The 21,454-nt window shown below is 34.0% G+C and overlaps 1 protein-coding gene across 7 annotated transcripts in view; it reads left to right on the forward strand.

Moving 5' to 3' along the window:
• LOC127877198 (coiled-coil domain-containing protein 169-like) overlaps positions 1–21,422 on the forward strand; it is a 32,600-nt gene extending 11,178 nt beyond the window's left edge. Inside the window, exons 4-10 of one of the 7 annotated variants that reach the window (XM_052422857.1) lie at positions 5,421–5,438; positions 6,524–6,628; positions 11,503–11,549; positions 15,148–15,243; positions 15,457–15,611; positions 17,542–17,625; positions 19,509–21,422. In XM_052422857.1, coding sequence (XP_052278817.1) covers positions 5,421–5,438; positions 6,524–6,628; positions 11,503–11,549; positions 15,148–15,243; positions 15,457–15,611; positions 17,542–17,625; positions 19,509–19,611 — 608 coding nt within the window. In that variant the 3' untranslated portion in view covers positions 19,612–21,422. Of the gene's footprint in view, positions 1–3,574; positions 3,614–5,153; positions 5,187–5,420; positions 5,439–6,523; positions 6,629–11,502; positions 11,550–15,147; positions 15,244–15,456; positions 15,612–17,541; positions 17,626–19,508 lie in introns of all 7 variants that reach the window. The other 6 variants (XM_052422860.1, XM_052422861.1, XM_052422859.1 and 3 more) reach the window with 6 other exon arrangements.
• Positions 21,423–21,454: the final 32 nt, after the last annotated feature.

Consider the following 21,454-nt stretch of genomic DNA (forward strand, 5'->3'; position numbering starts at 1 on the left):
TCCAGTGGATTTGTCCTCCAGTATTATTAAATAATTATGTACGTACGAATGTTCCTTTTTAGCTCATCTATTTTTTGAAAAAAAATTATGAGCTATTGTCATCACCTTGGCGTCGGCGTTGGCGTTGGCGTTGGCGTCGGCGTCCGGTTAAGTTTTGCGTTTAGGTCCACTTTTCTCAGAAAGTATCAATGCTATTGCATTCAAACTTGGTACACTCACTTACTATCATGAGGGGACTGGGCAGGCAAAGTTAGATAACTATGGCGTGCATTTTGACAGAATTATGTGCCCTTTTTATACTTAGAAAATTGAAAATTTTGGTTAAGTTTTGCGTTTATGTCCACTTTTCTCAGAAGGTATCAATGATATTGCATTCAAACTTGGTACACTTACTTACTATCATGAGGGGACTGGGCAGGCAAAGTTAGATAACTCTGGCGTGCATTTTGACAGAATTATGTGCCCTTTTTATACTTAGAAAATTGAACATTTTGGTTAAGTTTTGTGTTTAGGTCCATTTTATTCCTTAAGTATCAAAGCTATTGCTTTCATACTTGCAACACTTACTCACTATCATAAGGGGACTGTGCAGGCAAAGTAATGTAACTCTGACTGGCATTTTGACAGAATTATGTGCCCTTTTTATACTTAGAAAATTGAAAATTTGATTAAGTTTTGTGTTTAGGTCCACTTTATTCCTACAGTATCAAAGCTATTGCTTTCATACTTGCAACACTTATTAACTATCATAAGGGGACCGTGCAGACAAAGTTATGTAACTCTGACTGGCATTTGGACGGAATTATGGGCCCTTTATACTTAGAAAATTGAAAATTTGGTTAAGATTTATGTTTTGGTCCACTTTACCCCTAAAGTATCATAGATATTGCTTTCATACTTGGAACACTCACAAACTATCATAAGGGTACAGTAAAAGGACAAGTTGCATAACTCTGGTTGTCATTGTTACGGAATTATGGCCCTTTTTTGACTTAGTAACTTTGAATATATGGTTAAATTTTGTGTTTTGATCCACTTTACTTCTTAAGTATCAAGGCTATTGCTTTTAAACTTCAAATACTTTCATGCTATCATGAGGTTACTGTACCTGGCAAGTTGAATTTTACCTTGACCTTTGAATGACCTTGACTCTCAAGGTCAAATTATTAAATTTTGCTAAAATTGCCATAACTTCTTTATTTATGATTAGATTTGATTGATACTTTGACGAAACTACTCTTACCTGACATACCACAATAGACTCCACCCAAATCATCCCCCATGCCCTCCCCCCTCCCCCCTCCCCCCCCTCCCCCCTCCCCCCCCATTTTATTTTTTTTAGATCATCTCACAAATGACCACCACAATCTCACACTATACCCCACCCCACCCCCCCCCCCAATTTTTTTTTTTTTTTTTTTTAAGATCATCTCACAAATAACCACCACACCCTCACACTATACCCCCCCCCAATTTTTTTTTAAACGGTTATGTTTGAAATACCGTCCAACCATCGCACCCAAAAAATCGCCCCTCCCCCATCGCCCCCACCCCCACCCCCACCCCACCCCCCCCCCCACCCCCCCCCCCCGATTTTTTTTTCCCTTTTTTGGAAGATAATGTAATAAATGTCCACAACCCCACACTATACACCCCTCTTCACTCCACCCCTCCCTCCTTTGTGATTGAAAATGAGAGTCCCTTCACCTTTAAAAAGAAAATAGATGAGCGGTCTGCACCCGCAAGGCGATGCTCTTGTTTTTTTAAAGGTCTCACTTAAATATTTTCAGTTATCGAATGTTAGGTTAGTCTTAATAATATGCTTGGATCTGTCCTTCGGCTGTATGTTGTCTGTAATATATAAAAGTCCTGTTAAAACTTAAAAATTAAGAACAATGAAATAGTTCTATATTTACTCATATCGGGTAAAAAACTAGATCAGTACTTGAAAGAGCTTGAGAACACTTAAGATATCATATTTTGTGCTAAATCATAAACATGAATGCTTAGGAAATTATTTTGTTCTATTTATATATGTCTCGAGTTCGATAAAGACTCCAGTCTGTTTAAAAAACATGGCTCTAAGAGTTCAGGTTTTATTATGTGATTGTATGGAAACATTGTGAACAAGCAAGAAATCAAAACTGTACCTTAGTATTACAAAAAGTTATCAGAGCATGTGTTCTCATAATCCATAATAATAAATGTCTTGGGTGAATTAAAGCACTTAGCTGCTAGAAGGTTACGCAGTTTTTTGTATCACATAATGCAGAATAATAGGTTAACGTTGACCAGACTTTTTTATTGTTCCAAAATGGTCAAGCAGGGGCTATCGTCTTTGCTCAAACTTTGTCAGAAAATTAATTAATTCAAATAATGGTTTGGGCAAGACAAAATCTGTGTCATATGAGTAACAAGCTAAGTCAGAACCTACATTTATTAAAGTATCATCACAAAAGCACATTAGATCCATTCAGTTTCGTGTGGTATAAAGTGAGCGTGCATCGGCCTCTGGCCCTCATTGTTATCCGTTTCTTCAATTCATTTTTAGCTCGACTTTTATACATGAAATATATATAGTGGAGCTATCCTACTCACCCCGGCGTCGGCGTTTCCGTTAGCGTTAGCGTGCAAATGTTAAAGTTTTAGTACTACCCCAATTATTTTCATTGTCCCTTGACATATTGCTTTCATATTTTGCATACTCGTTTACCATCATGACCCCAACCTATAAACAAGAGCAGACAACTGTATCAAGCATTTTGGCAGAATATGGCCCCTTTATTACTTAGAATATGAATATTATTGATAAATCTATGTTAAAGTTTGTGTACTACCCCAAATATTTCCTGTGTCCCTTGACATATTGCTTTCATATTTTGCATACTTGTTTACCACCATGACCCCAACCTATAAACAGGAGCAGACAACTGTATCAAGCATTTTGGCAGAATTATTGCCCCTTTTATACTTAGAAAATGCATATTATTGATAAATGTAGGTTAAAGTTTGACAAAACAACACTTACCTGAAATACCACAATGCACTCCACTCAAACCATCCCCAACGCCCCCCCCCTCCCAGAACCTCCCTCCCCCCCCCACCCCCCAAAAAAAATAATATTTTTTTACTTATTTTTGAAAGATCATCTATTAAATGGTCACACACCCACATTATACCTCCCTCTTCCCCCAGACCCCCCCCCTCCATTTTTTTTCTTATTTTTGAAAGATCATCTATTAAATGATCACACACCCCCATTATACCCCCCACTCCATGATGGCTTACGTTATACTGTCAAGCACTCGAATAGTCGAGCGCGCTGCCCTCTGACAGCTCTTGTGAATTAAAGTACTTATAAAAAAAATTACAACCTAAACTTTCATAAATATTTTTTTCTTCTGATTCTTAAATATTTCCAATAAAAACATGAACATGCGTTTTCCGTTTATAGGCACTGAATACACTGTTAATAATCAGTACAGTAATAAGCGTAGTTTTTTACAACTGACATTGCTTTATATTGTACAAGTGTAAGTGTTCGTATTTGTTACTGTCAATGTTGCAATTTCAGCTGACTTGGTTCAACTATATCAGTCCAAGAAATTCGAAGGTTAACTTTATATTGTGCTTCAGACGTGGCAATTAAACTTTGCTTTGTTTCTGTGAACTTTGGAAAAAACATTGATACTTCTGAGTTTTTTTTTAACAAAATCGATGGTTTGCGTATTTTCAAATCTAGTACGTCCATTAAAATATTAAGTGTGAAATCGTATTTTTGAATACACAAGAGATTTATTAGAAATAAAACAACAATAAATGGTCACTTGTACATTGGAAAGTACGCAATTAATATGCTGAGTTGTAGGAAAATGAAATGAAATTTTTAATTTTTCCAAAGTTTTCACTTATTTGTTTCGTACCTCTAATATATTGTGACGTTAACACAGATTTTAACATTTGTTAGATTTAGTGTTTTGTTTGACTTATTCAAACATTTGTAACGTTCTGTTGATTTAATCAGAGTGCTTAAAAATCACATTCACATCAAAGAAGAAGACAGTATTTTTTGTGTTAAGCCATTCATATCTTTTGAAGTAAACGGTCAACGAAAACTGACTTATTATAAGTTTGTTCGGTCGGTTATCATCACAGATTTTGGAACAAAATCATCCACTAAAAGAGTTGTTTTTATGCTCAAGGCAACATCTAAAACATATTGTTCTTCTTATTAGGAATATCTCGTCAGATTTTGCCATTTTTTCCTTCTCAACTTAGGTAGCTATAACATTCTAGCTACTAAATTCTTATCTGGTTCTTTTTTGGTTCTGTCAAGTCAGGTAAGCATCCAAGCATTATCTTGGTTAATGACTTATGTTGGCAAATCATCCAATCACATTTAATGTCGTTTTCATGCTACCCATCTCGTCAAAGAAGGCGGGTTATAGCAGTCGCTATGTCGGATGTCTGTCTGTCTTTTTGTCTGTCAGTTTATCTGTCGGTGCATCTGTACGTAACCTCTTAGATTCTTGTTTCAGGCATAATGTTACCATATATCGATTGATTTTGAAATAAGTTGGCAGGAATATTAACCATCATAAGACGATATGTCGCGTAAAGCACTTATTTCCCTACATTAAAAAACAAGGTCACAGTTAGAGATCAAAAGTCATTTAGCCAAACAACAGCGTGAAATTCTTGTCTCTGGCCTAACGTTTCAATATATTGATTATTTTTTATAATAAAAACGCGTATAAGCCAACGTGTCATCCGTAACATCCATCTTCAAACCTCAAAGGTCAAGGTTATACTTATAGGTCGAAAGTCGTTTTTGACCATGAAGCAGCTTGTGTTTGACATAAGTGAAGTTTAAGACAAAAGTGGACTGTAAGGGCATGATTTGTTTCTTTTTCTGAAGAACTTAAAGTATATTGGATCTTTTCGCCCTGATCAAGCATGAACACCGTCTTTTATTTCACTCTGCAAGTTTTTTAATTAAAGCCTTTAAAATAATACGTTTAATATGAACATACATTTTTCGTATATAAAAAATTGCCAAATAAATGCAAACAATGTAACCATTTATAAAACTCCATAAATTACCATGTAAAAACCAACGCGAAAGATCACTCGTAAGCCGTGTTATTTTACAGAAGAAACAGTGAAGCAAAACAATCGCAAGAAAGGTAACTCCCGCAACGGCTTTTGTCCCAGTATTTTAGGGCTTTTAACCTGTGTTATTCCTACCTTTTTGCCTGTTGTGATACTGGCCTCATCAACTATTTCAATGACATTGCTTAATATAGCTGCGTATTCCAACTATTCGTAATCCCTTGTTATCATCTGTGTGCTTTCAGAACTTTTCGACCCCTGTAGTGTATTAAATAATCAGACCAAACATTTTATCTCCGACATTTCAGTATCACAGGAAGCGTCAGGTAACGTGTTATATTTAATAATTACCTTGTTATGTTTTAACCAATATTTATCTTTAAGTTTCTTTAGCTAAATAGTATATTGTATTGCAAAACCTCAATAACAGTTTCTCTTTTTCGCATATTTTTATAATTTTAAAGTTTTACCGGCTAAAATGTTACTTTGCCCTGAAAAAACACTGTTCCCTCTTTCTTGCATGTTTTTGACTTCGCGATATGCATATCCAAAGCCGTCCAAACTTTAGTAATTATAGTGTTCAATTACATCACAATATTTGTTGTTATTCTACATTAAATGATGATTATTTGGAAGCACATACATGTGTATCCATGAATCATATGTAACACAGAAGGTTCCGACCTGTGACCTGTTCACATCACATATGGTTGTACGTTTTTCGAAAAATCATGTATTAAAGGAACTGTCAAAATTAGTGTGCCTATTGATTGATTTCATGAGTAGTTAAGTTTTATTGACGCCTCATTATCAAAACATTATTTACATGATAGCATGAATTTAGTCCTTGATAACAAAATACCTGGTTCATATACGGATGTATTTGCAAACAACTTCGTTTGTGCAATTTGAACATTAAGATAGGAGGTGTTTTCATATTTGCACATGTATTTTAACACTTATCACAAAAAAGATGTACTCGCCTAGCAATGTATGTGGTCTGGTTAATATACTCGTCACATAAAAACAACAGTGATTATGTTATGGCTCGGTTGTATTTGTTATAATTACAAAGTAATTGACCAAAAATGAAATTTCAACCCCGTATTGTTTTTACTTTCGCAAATATATGTCACAAACAAGTAACTCGTCTGTGACTTGATGGGACATGATTGGAACGTATATTCATCATAAAGAAAAAGGCCTCGTCTTAAAATAAAATATAAAATGCTATTTAATTTTTGCATCAATTCGTTTCACTTTAAAACGGCCTATCATTTTAACTGGCATGATGCATACTTCATTATTAATTCGAAAAACTAAAGTGTGAATATGGTTTTGTGACTGGCGTCGCAGAAACTCTAGGTATTTAATCATAACATTGAATATGGTATGGTTCCCGTTTTTACAGCGAGAGCCTATGTGGAAGGGCGAGCCCCAAGCCCACGTGCAGGTGCTGATTCGCCCAAATCTAAATCCACAGGGATAACAATTAACATTTCTGTATCCCCACAAGGTAGGGTGATGTACACACACTCGCACAGAAGTGGCGAAAGGGGACGAAAACTGCACACTCTTATTACAGGATTTTTGATTTGTTTAATCAACATATTTATTATTTACAAACAGTTACAAATGAAAACCCTAATCATTATATGCCGATTTCAAATTATGATATTCGAGTCAGTCGACATGTTCTCCTTTTTAGCTGTTTGATCAGCCTTATTACCTGTACAAGGCGAGATAGCTTCTAAACCCTTTTTGTTAATAGTTGAATTAAAAATAGGTTGTTATAGGGTTTGCATTTGATATATTTGATAAGGTAATGTCCATGGGGCAGTTTCCCTGAGCACATCTGTGTGTTTTGTGCTTCTTTGGGCGATCAAGGGCTCGTTACTGTTTCCATTCTCAACTAGTTTATTTTAGATGCAGGGCTGAACGTAGACCGCACGCACATTATAGATCCCTTAATGTTTAGCCGGATTTTTCAACGAAAAATCTCGCATGAGCAAATTGTTCACACATTTTAATTTTGATAGTCCTCTTTCAAACAAAACATGTGCATATGCTTCTGCTTCACTGCACAATAATGCTTCCATGTATACACATGGATATATGTTAGATTTATATGTTGTGTCACAAATGCTCATAAGGAGATTATGTGCCAAATAATTCAAAAAGGTCCGCATGATTGAAGACAATGACCGCTTGACCTTATATATAATTTGCGTTAAAGTTTTGTATATTTTGACATGTTTTCGGAAAAAAACACATGAAATGTACACACATGATTCTTAGGCGATCCTCTATACAACATAGGTATAAGGCTCCGGGTCACCGCTCAATATGAACGCCATGGCAACGTATGCATACGATTTTTGTCTAAAACAGGTTATATTTGTAAAGGATTTCACACAAATGCTCATTAAGATATTCTCTTTAAAAATATGCAAAAAGGTTCTTCTACATTTAATTAAAAGCGCTTGAGCTAAATATGGTGTTATTTATTAATTGTAATTAAAAAAACATGGTTATTGGAGGGTCCTCTATCATACACGTGCATTTCGTCACATTTTACTACACACTTATGCCGCCATTTCTAACAAAAACCTGTGTTAAAACATTTTTTCTAACCCAGTCAAGTGTTAGATTTGTAAATAATTTTATCAATTAGGTGGTCCACTGCCAAAACTATTTAAAAGGTTATGTTTCATTGCACAAAAAGCTGCTAACGGCTAATTGTGTATTTGACATATGTTCTTAGCTTCTTGGATAATCTTCACGAACAAATACGCTTATGTTCCTTGGAAGGTCCTCTAGAAAGCATGTCCATATGGTTCCGCTTAAGTTGACAAGATTGAAATAATGGCTTAAAATATAAATACATACTAACGCTTTTTTTCTTATGATCAAATAATTAAGCGCACATTTTTTAAGAAGGACGTGTGCCAAATTGTACCGCTTCTTTGCGCTACATACCAGTTTGAACTAAAAAAATGTTTGTCTCAAAGCAAACCAACAACACAATCTTTTATTCACACTCACAATGCTGATACATGTACTGGGCTCTAAAACGAAGCCTATTTAAATTCAGTTGTTGCACGTTAATAATTCAGTAACTATTCAATGCACCTCGATGAACGTTCCCATAGTCCAATTTGCCATTTCGTGTTCTGCATGAATGATAACATGTCAAATGAAGCAATTTGCGTTTGGCAAACAGTGTCAAAATGCAAATATGCAAAATTTCATCAAAGTAAATATATTATTTCAGTGTAACACCATAACGCTTACTTTTATTGGACAAACTATTTTCATAATTTCACATATTCATCCCGTTAACAACTGGAATTCCAAACTTCCATACTTTTTATCAGAACTTTATATTTACTAAAATGTCAACATAAAAATATGGTTTTGATGGGGTTTGCACATTTTTTTCTAGTATTTAAATAAATGTACTTATAATTATTAATTGAACTGACTAATATTCATTTGAAGACCATTTACATTCTGGTACAAAATACAATGTTTAAATGTGGCAAAGCTATCACTGGCATGGTTGTTTTTTATCAGTCAATGCACTTATAAGTAGCACATAAAATCGGACTTAAATATTATGATACATGTACTCATTTAGTACCAATGTATTCTAATATTTAAATGCATGTCAGTGTATACAAAAATAATCAAAAAGGTTGTTTATATGCAAAGCTTTTACCTATTAACTATGTTATATGCGTGCTGTCTGCGTTATACCCTTGCACCTGTCTGCATAGCTAGTAATATTCTTGACGGTTTTGGTAATAATGGTATGCTTATAGAAAAAAATGAATGTTTAATTAGTTTATTTTGTTCGTTATTGGTGTGCCTTTTTACAATTATTTTAGTTTGGTATTGCTAGCTATGCAGTATATACAACTTGATATTAGTAACGCTAATGCACTTATTTTCAGTACTCAACTTGAGTTTTCTACGGTTACAGATTCTTATTTATGTTCCTCTGTGGCACCATAACTTTCAGTTGCATTATGTCCTTTTATTAAGAAGCTTCTCTTTGTTTTTTCTTATTTTTTATGCCCCGAAGGAGGGCATATAGTGATCGCACTGTCCGTCTGTCCGTCACACTTTTGCGTTTAGGTAACGAAAAATGCTCATAACTTCTATGTCGCTTCAGATGTAACCTTCATATTTGGTATGCATGTGTATATGGACAAGGTCTTTCCATACGCACACAAATTTTGACCCCTTTGACCTTGAACTTAGGGTCCGCGTTTAGGTTTCGAAATCTGCGTTTAGGTTTCGAAAAAGTGTTTTTCGGGGACATATGTCTTCCGATGGAGACAGCTCTCGTTTTAATTTGAATGAATGTTTATGCCCCAATGAATAAAATATTTTAAGCATTGAATGGTCCGTCAATAGGTCTGTACATATATACGTCCTAACGTAAGTCCGTAATTCCTAGAGATAGTGTTTTGAACTCTTCTTTAACGTCTTTTTGGATTTCCCCTAATGTTTCATAGTTTAAAGTCCTATAGATCACACAGAAAGGAATTTCGGTTGAGATGCGTTTGGGGGAGAATTTCGACCTTTTGTCTGTTTTTCACAGTTGAATGACCATTTTTCACGATCATTTAGAAAGAAACTAGGACTGTAGAATATATAGTCGAAATCTCCCTGTCCAGGCATGGGTTGGGGGCGGGGCACATGTCTAATTCGTTCACATTTGACATCATCGCCTTTTGCGTGTCAAATGCAAGTACAAGATCTTTATTATGCTTCCCCAAAATTTATTTTGGGGGGGGGGAGCATATAGTCGCCGCTTCGTCTGTCCGTCCGTGTGTCCGTCCGTGCACACTTTTTGTTCGGGCTATTTCTCAGCAACTAATGACCGGAATTCAATGAAACTATGGGAAGCTTCACTACCAAGAGGAGATGTGCATATTATCAGCGGGTTCTGGTCGGATGATTTTTCATAGAGTTATGGCCCTTTTAAATTTTTGAAATTTTCCATTAACTGTACATATAGTGCAATTCTTGTCCGGGCTATTTCTCAGCAACTAATGACCGGAATTCAATGAAACTTTAAAGGAAGCTTCACTACCAAGAGGAGATGTGCATATTATCAGCGGGTTCTGGTCGGATGATTTTTCACAGAGTTATGGCCCTTTGAAATTTTCTATATAAAAAATCTTGTCCCCCCAACTACTGTCAAGACGTTTCCTTTTATCTGAATATATAGTGCAATATTGTGACAAAAAAACCTTTTGGGAGCATCAACCGTCTCCGACGGTGTCTTGTATTTTAATTAATTAAAAGATAAAGTGAGATATTTATTATAAACACAAAGCTAATGATCTTAATTTTTTAATTGTTTTAAAGATAAATTGAGATATTTATTATAAACACAAAGCTATTAAAATATATTTATTAATGTTAATTAATGTAATAAATATTATGCATTAAACAATACAGTTTGTGACAAAAATTATATCGAACTTCATTTCATTTAAGTCAATGTTTGTATGTATGTTCTTATCTGCTAGTTCATATTATATTTCATTAGTCAATACTCACAATTATGTCATATTTGTATTTTAGCATTGTTGCTATTGTTTATGTGTGTTATTGTTTGAAATACTTATTTTACCCTATTGTTTGTGACTTATGACTTCCCATGATTCAATAACTTTTCTTTAATTTAATACATTTGATTATATAGGTTACTCTATAAAACGTGTTCATTAAACTATCAAACTGTTAGATTTCCCTTTAAATTTACAATAACACCATTCTAGTTTTGGAGAAAAGGGTATTAATATTTTAACTGACGTTTTGCACTTGATATGCACTATCTAAGTTTTGTAAAGATAAAGATCTGTTTTCTTATCCATTTCTTCTTACAATTTTATTTGTTAAATATTTATTCAATGTTATTTATGTTTATGTTTATAGTCACTTTCCCCTAACTTATTGTAAAATTTGATATTTTGAGATGTTATATGCAAGTTTTTATTTAATATAACTCACAACTGTGTTTAGTTAGAATGTAAATCGGAAGTAAAACAAAATATCCAGGAACCTTGTTTTTATTCTCAGATGCCAAATGCTTTTTTGACATTTTAGTGCTGTAGTAAAACGTCAGTATGTCTCATAGAAAGCAATACGCAAGACACTTTCATTCATCTGTTTTTTTTCTGACACAGATTATACAAATTTTATATACATGTACACATTTAAAAACGTCACAAGTCTGGGGTCCACAACGTAACCCTAGTTAGTAAATTTTATTGGTTAACAAGGGATTGTTTCCTGTATTCTGATATGTATATGTTTCATACAAATACACTATGTTGTTGCTGTGGTGTGATACAAACTATTTTATTTCAGCTGGCAAGACTCCGCGTGATGCCAAGTCATTTGATGATCTATCAGACGTAAGTACGGGTTGATTGTTTGTTATGGCATGCTATAATAAAATGTATACTAAGTCATGGTTAAGTCATAATTTTAAATTTATTTAGTTAAGACGAAATGAAGGTACACGTGTTTGAAGAATATAGGCTATGTGATTTGGTTGAACATGAAATCTGTCTTAATAATGATTCATTTTAAGATTTATTATTAAATAAATAATTCGTTGCATTCAGGTTGAAGCTAGCGCTAGTTATAATGCAATTGAACACTTAATTCGCATGGAAATTATTCCTGTGCAATTGTTTGTTAAAGATCATATTATCAAAATGCTGTCAGTAACAGACATAGATTTATATATATTACCACAAACATTAAATGACGATGCATTAATATCAACTTTTACGCTACACTTTGCTGAATATTGTCTCAATCGTGAGCTAGGTATAATCCTTTTATTTTATTGCAAAATTTGTCTTTTTTATCAAGTCAATGTCATTGTCTTACCATCTTGTCAAGCGGCATACATTACTGTCTTGCCATCCGGCATACATTATAGTCATGTAATGATATGTATCATGCGTAAATTTTTTGTAACACGGCACACATGTTTTTCATGTCATGTGGCGTACATAATGTCATGCGGCGTACTTTTTGTAATGCAGTGTACATCTTGTCATTTGACAATTATGTCATGTCATGTGACATGCATTATGCCAGGCCTTGCAGCATACATTAATGCTACCTCGATGAGGAGCATTTTGTCATGCGCAAACATTTATATCATACATTTATGTAATTCATTTATGTAATGTTATGGGCCATACAATATGTCATGTTATGCAGCATATATGCATACATTAACGTGTATGTCATTAATTTATTTTTTGCCCATGAGCATAATATTGGCTTTCGACATACATTAATGTTATGTCTAAAAAAATAATTATAGTAAACTTTTGAAATTGAATATTGTTTATTTTTACAGTATTTATCACACCTTAAAGGCATGTTGGACATTGAAACCAAGGTTGTTTATTTGTATGTTGTTCATCATTTGATACAATATAATTGTTTGTGAATTTAACAAGAAACTGGATTTTGTTTGGAAGAAGCAAGTGAAACAAAATTCAGACATAAGTTTTAAAATGTGATTGAAACAAAGATCTGAAATCTTATTTTAAGACGACTGTTTATTTTATTATGTTTCTGTGATGGAACATTGTGCAAACTATTATTATACTGTTTTTCGTTTTAGCCCTCCCCCAATACTTAATTAGCACATGGAACCCCTTTTATTTATGTTATTGTTAAGGGAATGGTATAGCTCTTCCTTAATAAGCTAAATGTTCGTGTTAGAAAAGAAAAAAATAAACATTGATTTGATATGCTGAAAAGATCATTCGCAGCAAATAATGACTTTTTTCTGCGCAAGTAAAAATGTAATTCCCTACATGTTTATTGTTGCCTACTTCCTTCGACTATACATTTATAGTATAACACCCGAGGGTATGTTCTAGGAATAAATATATAGCTAATGGCTTAAGGTTTTGGTTGAGTAAAACCACCTTAATATCGTTTTAACGTGAAGAGGGTGGCGGGGGGGGGGGCAACAGTTTTAATTCAGTTCCCAATAGCAATTTTTGTACCATGACAAACTTGTGTGACCAACATGAATATGTATTTGTTTCACTTGGTTTGTGTTTGCATTTAACCAGAATGCAGAGCATTTTGTGAATTTAAAACATAATTTCGAAAAAAGCTTGAGAACATACTTTTTGTTCTTGTATATGTATGTTAGCGCCGTAGGCACCCGTTCGTACAGAATTACGGATTATAAACGAAATTCTTTTTTTATGTTCCCCGAAAATTTTCGGGGAGCATATAGTTGCCAGTTTGGAGTTCCTTCCTTACTTCCTTCCTTTCTTCCGTCACACTTTTGTTACAGTTTCTCATAGCGCCTTCAATATTTTACCGATCTCTTACATATTTGGCATGTATGTACCTTGCATGGACCTCTACCGTTTGATGAGGTTTGAGGTCAATGGGGTCAAGGTCAAGGTCACCAAGACTAATAATATATTTGTCCGTCTCAATTTTGTTACAGTTTCTCATAGCGCCTTCAATATTTTTCCGATCTCTTACATATTTGGCATGTAGGTACCTTTCATAGACCTTTACCTTTTGATGAGGTTTGAGGTCACTTTGGTCAAGGTCAAGGTCACCGAGGCTAGAAATAGATTTTTCCGTCACAATTTTTTTACAGTTTCTCATAGCGCCTTCAATATTTAACCGTTCTCTTACATATTTGGCATGCAGGTACCTTGCATAGACCTCTACCTTTTGATGAAATTTGAGGTCACAGTGGTCAAGGTCAAGGTCACCGAGGCTAAAAATATATTTTTTCGTCACAATTTTGTTACAGTTTCTCATATTGCCTTCAATATTTTACCTATCTCTTACATATTTGGCATGTAGGTACCTTGCATGGACCTCTTTCTTTTTATGAGGTTTGAGGTCACTGTGGTCAAGGTCAACGAGGCTAATAATAGATTTTTCCGTCACAATTTTGTTACAATTTCTCATAGTGCCTTCACTATTTTACCGATCTCTTACATATTTGGCATGTAGGTACCTTGCATGGACCTCTACCTTTTGATGAGGTTTGAGGTCACTGGGGTCAAGGTCACTGAGGCTAATAATAGATTTTTTAAGGTGGTTATTAACACATAGATTGACAAAGCGCATCTTGGGGGAGCACCCATCAGTTTCACTGATATTCTTGTTTACATTTGTTTTAATTGTTTGCTTTGTTTGTTGTATGTTAACATTTTAACTTTTAGGTACATGTATCTGTGCATGAAACGCATGTGAGTGTGGTAAAATTGCTACGGGCAGAGTTTATGATTTTCATACTAACGTGCAAAATGTTGGCCGATTATTTCAAACATATATATCCCAAACCAGTTTGCGCATAAATTGTGTACACATAATTACTAGCAGTTAAGATTGGTTTGCAGACCCTGTTTATCCGTGGCTATTTAGTTTTATCAACAAACATTACTGTTAATCTTTAACCACTTAACAACTTAAGTTAAATTTACGCTAGATAACATCACATACTAATATAATATGGTGTTTTTTTCGTATTATACTGGTATTTTATCAATATTTAAATGGGTGTTGGATAATATTCAAAACAAATCCTACAATACATAAATACATATTCAATATTGATTTGCTTCTATAATTTCTCTTATTCTTTATAAATATTATACCATTTTTTCATCTGAAAATATCAGGTATAATAATCCTGGCACAACTGTTTATTCACCTTCTGTGACACAAAAGTACTTAAATTAATATACATCTTTATTTGTTACAGATGTTAATAATTGTTAATAAATATATTTGTGTTATTCCTTCTTACAATTATGAATTGCGTATTACATTTTGTAATTTACTTGTGTACATGTATTTAGACTTTCACTTCATGTTTATTTCGTTAATATTTAGACACATTAGTCATGCATTATAGAGCTTGTTGTTGGTTGTTGTATTACCATAAAGTGCATTATCTCGCCTTTCAAGTTTAACAAGTTAAAATAACTCTTAATGCAGGCCAATCCAGCTATGGTCAAGACCATGGAGAAAGAGAAAGCGTTGCTGTACAACCAGCTCAGAGACCTTGAGTGGAGGCTAGATCAGGAATCAAAGGTATATATTATGTCAACAATAACCTTACACTCATAAACTCTAATAGCATACATTTAAAGCTTCCATTGTGCCCTCTATGATATTTATACTCGGTTTTATTCGTGAACTTCACAAAAACGAAAACAAATTAAATTATTTTTAACATTTGATAAATATTTACACATATAGTTATGTTTATTGTATCAGAACTTAGTTAATAACAATTTTGTATAGGCCTACCACAAAGCTAATGATGAAAGGAAGCAATACGTTTTGGAGATCAACACCACAAAAGGCAACATAGATGGAAACAAAGCCCGACAGCGCGCGGCAGTAGGAGTGCAGCAGCGTGAGGCGGATGAATTGTCAAGGTCGCCAAGGCTGATGGGGTAAGGCAAAAACAACGTACTGTTAGTGTGTTATTTTAGGGATTGTGAAACATATATTGCAAACATATGTGTAATTCAATTTAAGAACTGATTACACACCATTTTACAAAATTTTTCTTTCCATTTTTCGCTTTCATAAAACTGTTACCTAAGGAGTATTTCGCTGCGATCTATAGACTATGCAGTTATAAATGTTGATTATAAATATGGACAAGGTAGGGTTACAAATATAAAAACCCTGACATATCTTTCAGAAAAAATGATTGCTAACTGCCAGATCATATTGCTTACTGCCAGAACATATTCGGCGTCACAGTTTCCTCTTTTTTAATTATATACATTTTGTTCATTTATGTAATTTAATCGAAAAATGTAAGTTAATTCATTTATTTGGTAAATGCTCATTTATACATGGTAAAACGGTGATATATACTGCTAGGGGATGCACGCTATGGAGGACTTGTGTTTTATTTAATGAGTCATTGTATTAACGACCAAATGTTTACATTTTCTTTTTTAAAACAGTTATAACAATAAATGTAGTAATCAATGCATATTACCCAGCTCATATGAGTTTGCTTGCTTGAATTATTTTGATCTCACGCGGAAATGCTTGCATTTATATATTAGGATAATCTGATGTCCGTTTTAATGGTTTTGTTGATTGTATTCATATTTTAGTTCACTTTCTCATCCATTACATATTAAGCTGTAGGAGTTGTACATTCGTGTTATTTTAAGCTCATATTAAATAATTGCGAATTTTCTCAGCTACGCTGATCGGTTTAAGATGCGGTTGCTCAATATTGAATTATTTGAAAAGGAGCGCAAAAGCTCTTCTCAAAACACGGCTTCAACTAGCCAATCTCCAGCCTCGCGAGTTTCCACGGAGAATAGGTATCATTTCATTCGCATGCTAATTGAAATGCCTGAATCAGGTTTGAAACTTATTTAATATTTAACGTGGCTCAGCTCCTAATTTTGAGGCTTGTAAATTAACATCGTAGGTTGCCTGCTGTTACGGTAATTCATAGAATGCTAAAAGTTTCGAGTTGTTTATTATTCTTATTTAATACATGGGACAGACTTGTAACAGTGTTGAAAATAATGCTCATTCATATTTAATAATTCAAGATAAAAGAACACTGTTTATGCTTACGCCATTGAATACGTTGATGCAAGTGACTGCATCAATAGGAACTTTGGTTGTCTTTTTACAGAATCAAGAAACAAATACGGGTTTGATTTGACATTTTACATGAAAATTGGTGTAAGGGATATTGTTGTTCTGTAATCATTCATGCTTATCAAATGTTTCATAAACATTTGACACGCATGTCCTTTTTTATGTTGTTATCAGGTTATTTGAATCAAAAATGATGTTGGGTTTGGTTTTATATAAGCTTTGATTTATAATCTCTAGATCTAATAGCTTTTTAATTGTGTTCATTGTATTAACGCGTTGTATGTAAGTCTTGTATTAACTGAGGTTTGCTAAACTTTAAAGGTAATGTATTAAATAATGTTTGTTATAAAAATGTTTACCATTGCCATCACACAATTATTCACTGTTGCTTTCTTTTCAAACGTTATAAGTATTTTTATTCAAATGTATACATTTATTGTGTAGTTTTCGAAGACTTGTAAAAGAGTAGTCTGTCAATACGCATGTTTCGCGTGAAAATGTGACATAAACAAAATGCTTTGGTATCATTCACAATTCTATAAGAAAGCGGATGTTCTTAATATAATATATTTGGATACAAAAAATAAGGACACACGCATGTCTATAATAATTCGTATATGGTTTTAAAAGTATTCATGTTCCGTTCTTTTTGAGACAACAGGTGTTATAAAGATACGAAATACTCAATAAAAAATTTCATAATTATCTGTCCTGCGATACTTGAATGGTGATCCTGATATTTAGTCCCAGTCGCCTGGGGGATCGCAGTCGCCGGAGCTCGTACTCGTACTCCATATCGAATATGGGCTCTAGAGTGCCCAGTCTGAGGTACAGGAAGGTCCTACGGCGTGAAAGTAGATCTAGAATCTTCAGTCATAGTAAATCTAGATTCTCCAGGTGGCATATTCAGCTTATAGTTGGGGACTGTTTTGTTTGTGTTCATGTTTTGCCTGTAAACAGTCATATTGCAAAGTAACGTTTCAGCTTTGACCCAAACGTTGTCAAGGTTTCTTTGTGGCAAACACTTATTATGAGGGACAAAACTTCTCATCTTAAATTAATGTATACTATTTTCGTATTCATACATACAGAATTATACTTTATTTTTTGTATTTGCTTTTGTTATTAACACTCGGTTTATTAAATTACATTCAAATTGTTAACAATTGTGTTACTTTGTGGCATAGCTGTTTACAAAGGGAGCATGCTTTGGTTGAAAATAGTTATTTAAACAATTTGAATAGAAAATGACTGAATTCCAGAGTCCTCTTTAGCCGCATTGTTGTTCAGATGCTTTCCATTTTAAACATTTCAGAAATGACGAGTTTCTTGCTTTACATTTTGGGAAAAAAGGATGATACACGAAAATCCGCAAAGTCGCGAGATAGTAGATCCATTAAGAGTTCAAAAACCCGATAAAACCATCTTCATATTATGTATGTTGCTTCAAAGGTGTTGAATGTAACGTCTTGCAATGTGATTGTTTACAGATGGTGTTAGGGTTATACACATGTGCATTAATATTAAACACATCTAACTTTCTTATAAGGAATAAATTTTAAACACCAGGTTAACATTATGCATTGGTACTGTCTGTAACGATTTTTCTTCAGTCTTTCATGATTCTCGTACACATTGTTACACGGTGGCAAATTTCATTTGCACGCTTGAACATGTAAGAAAAAACACCTTTAATCAAGGCTGAAACAATATGCACAGTGCTTTATTGAATATTGGGAGCTAGGTGTTTAACTAGCAGTTGCAAAGTTTCGTGCCTCTGCGTTTTTGTTCTGGTGGCAGACTGATTTCAAATACTTTATATCAGTATTGTATTTCCTCACCATGACTTACTATGGCAATTATGCCATTGATTACAATGCGTTTCGGTCTTATGTGTTTGCAGCATTGTATATTGTCTGTTTTGCAGGTCGCACATGTTCTGTTTGCAAACGAATAATACACTATTATCGGTTGGATAGAGAGGAAACACATTTTACCTCAACATTTAAACAACTATTTTTACTAAAATTATCTTAGCGTATTTAATGATGCTCTCCGGAAACTTATATTACATTTAACTTCATTTGCATTCTTTATATTATTTGAATAATGCTTATATTCTTATTCAATCCTTCATAACCAGCAATAGTTATAGACATACTGGGAAACACATTTTAGTGCTCAAGATTTGTGTTTGGAGCAAAATGTTTTTTCAACCAAGTAGACACTAGCAGGTTTGCGTTTATAGATAAAACAATGACTATCCTTAATTTGAATAAGGCAAAGATCGGATTCAAATGTTATGAGGCATTATTTTGCAAGTGTGTGTTTGTAGAATATAGACTTATCCTTATGTTAAATGAGCCAAAGATCGGATTCAAATGTTAAAAGGCATTATTATGGATAGTTATATATAGGATACTAGAAGTTGTTCTGAAAACTTACTTCTCATTGTGGTGTAGTTTAATGTGTTAATTCTTATGTATCGGTGTGGATTTATGCTCAATTAAAGTTATTATAGTCTAAATATGAAGCAATTGATGTTAGATATAAAATTGTGGGATGAAATAGCAACATGCTTTAATTGTGTTACGGGAAATAATTATTGAACTTAAGTTTATTAGAGAGTTCTTTCAAAAGGCTATTCACAAATCACCATCGTATTATACAGTAATATAACATTCAGATGTGTATGCATTCGCACGTTCCAGCAATATACCAGAAGACCAGAGGATTCTAGACCCAAGGAAGGGGCCAATCAAAAAGACAGCAGCGGTGAAAAATCTACCAAGTCTGGACCTACACGAGACCTGAATATCAAAATCGAGCATTTAATTCGAAAACATGGTACTTCTGGTCAAAAAGCGGAGAAGTAATGTGGATTATATGATTACATTAGTACTACGCCGATCGATCAATATCAGCAATGTTTAATCAGAAAATATATATTAAAAATTGTAGATACTGATCATTTCTTAGCCTTGGGTGTTTATGCTCGTTTATTAATTTACGTGTAGATATTGAATCATGTTTTCATCAGTTTTCTTTGGAAATAGAAAATGTGGCTGCAAATGTTTATATGAATGTTAGCATGTACCTCCACGTTTGAGTGTCGAAACCCTTAAGAAGAGTGAACACATAACCAAAGACAATTTTATAATGAAAATAAATGACAAAATTGCATCCATAATTTCTGCATTTTAAGTAAATTATATTTGTTGCATCCTGTTTTATCTTTATTATATGTAAAAATCATATATGATATCTACAGTATATATATTTTTCATTAAGCACGTGTGCGACATTTTTTATAAATTATTTTATCATAACTGCCTGACACGAGGATGTATATCTTCGTTTTGGGTCGTCTAACATTCCAAAGTGTTTATTTTGTGTATATTTAAGAAATATGCGTGCACTGATGGCGTAACTGTTAAATATTTTTAACTCAGAAATAGTTCTTTGTTACATGAATGTACATGAGTGCTATTCATAATAAAGATGAATACTTTATCATTCATAGATTTTAAATTCAGCCTCCTCTGGTGAAAACAAACGTCTGTAAAAGTTTAAGTCTACAAACCTCTGAAGAGTATGGCGTACATGTTGTTTTTCGAGATTAATATCGATTTGCATGTATGACAATAACGGCGTTAGACTGTCTGTGTTTTTGCTTGAATTTTGGGTACATGTTTTATTCCCCCCTTCGAAGAAGAGGGGGTGTATTGTTTTGCTGGATGTCGGTCCATCGGTCTGTCGGTAGACCAGTTCGTTTCCGATCAATAACTCGTCAACGGATTGACCGATTGGCTTGATACGTTACAGGATCATTGGCCTTGGACAGAAGATGACCCCTATTGAAATTGGGGTCACTAGGTCAAAGCCACTGTCACAATAAGTGTGAAAATCGTTTCCGATCAATTACTCTTCAACGAATATACCGATTAGCCTATACTTCTCGTGTAAATTGGCCTTGGACAGTTGATGACCGCTATTGAAATTGGGGTCACTAGTTCGATTGTCAAGGTCACAATTAGTGTGAGAATTGTTTCCGATCAATAACTCATCAACTTATTGACCGATTGGCTTGATACTTTACATGTGAATTAGCCTTGGACAGTTGAAACTTGGGGTCACTAGGTCAAAGGTCATGGTCAACGTCACAATAAGTGGGAAAATCGTTTCCGATCAATAACTTGTCAACAAATTGACCGATTAGCTGTATGCATCCTATGTGAATTGGACTTTGACAGTAGATGAACCCTATTAATATTGGTTACTTTCACAGTAAGTGTCAAAATCTTTTCTGATCAACTTGTCAACGAATTGACCGATTGGCTTGCTACTTCACATGTACATTGGCCTTGGACAGTAGATGACCCCTATTGAGATTGGAGTCACTAGTTCAAATCAAAGCCCTGTTTGAGAGAGGGGATGGGGCATATGTCTCCGACAGCGGATCTCATTTTTTAGTTTGTAATATTTCGTACTTCCATATAATTCTGAATACGATACGTTTGGCATTTTGCCACCTTTTAATATTGTGATACTTTATTGTTATTGTTTATATATGCTTTATTATTCTTTATATTTTATTACATAAATTAAATGTTGAAGAAAATGAATGTGACGTGTTTTCTGTTGTGAGTCCGAAGTA

Source organism: Dreissena polymorpha, chromosome 4 (assembly GCF_020536995.1).
Source record: "Dreissena polymorpha isolate Duluth1 chromosome 4, UMN_Dpol_1.0, whole genome shotgun sequence".
Classification (NCBI taxonomy): Eukaryota; Metazoa; Mollusca; class Bivalvia; order Myida; family Dreissenidae; genus Dreissena; species Dreissena polymorpha.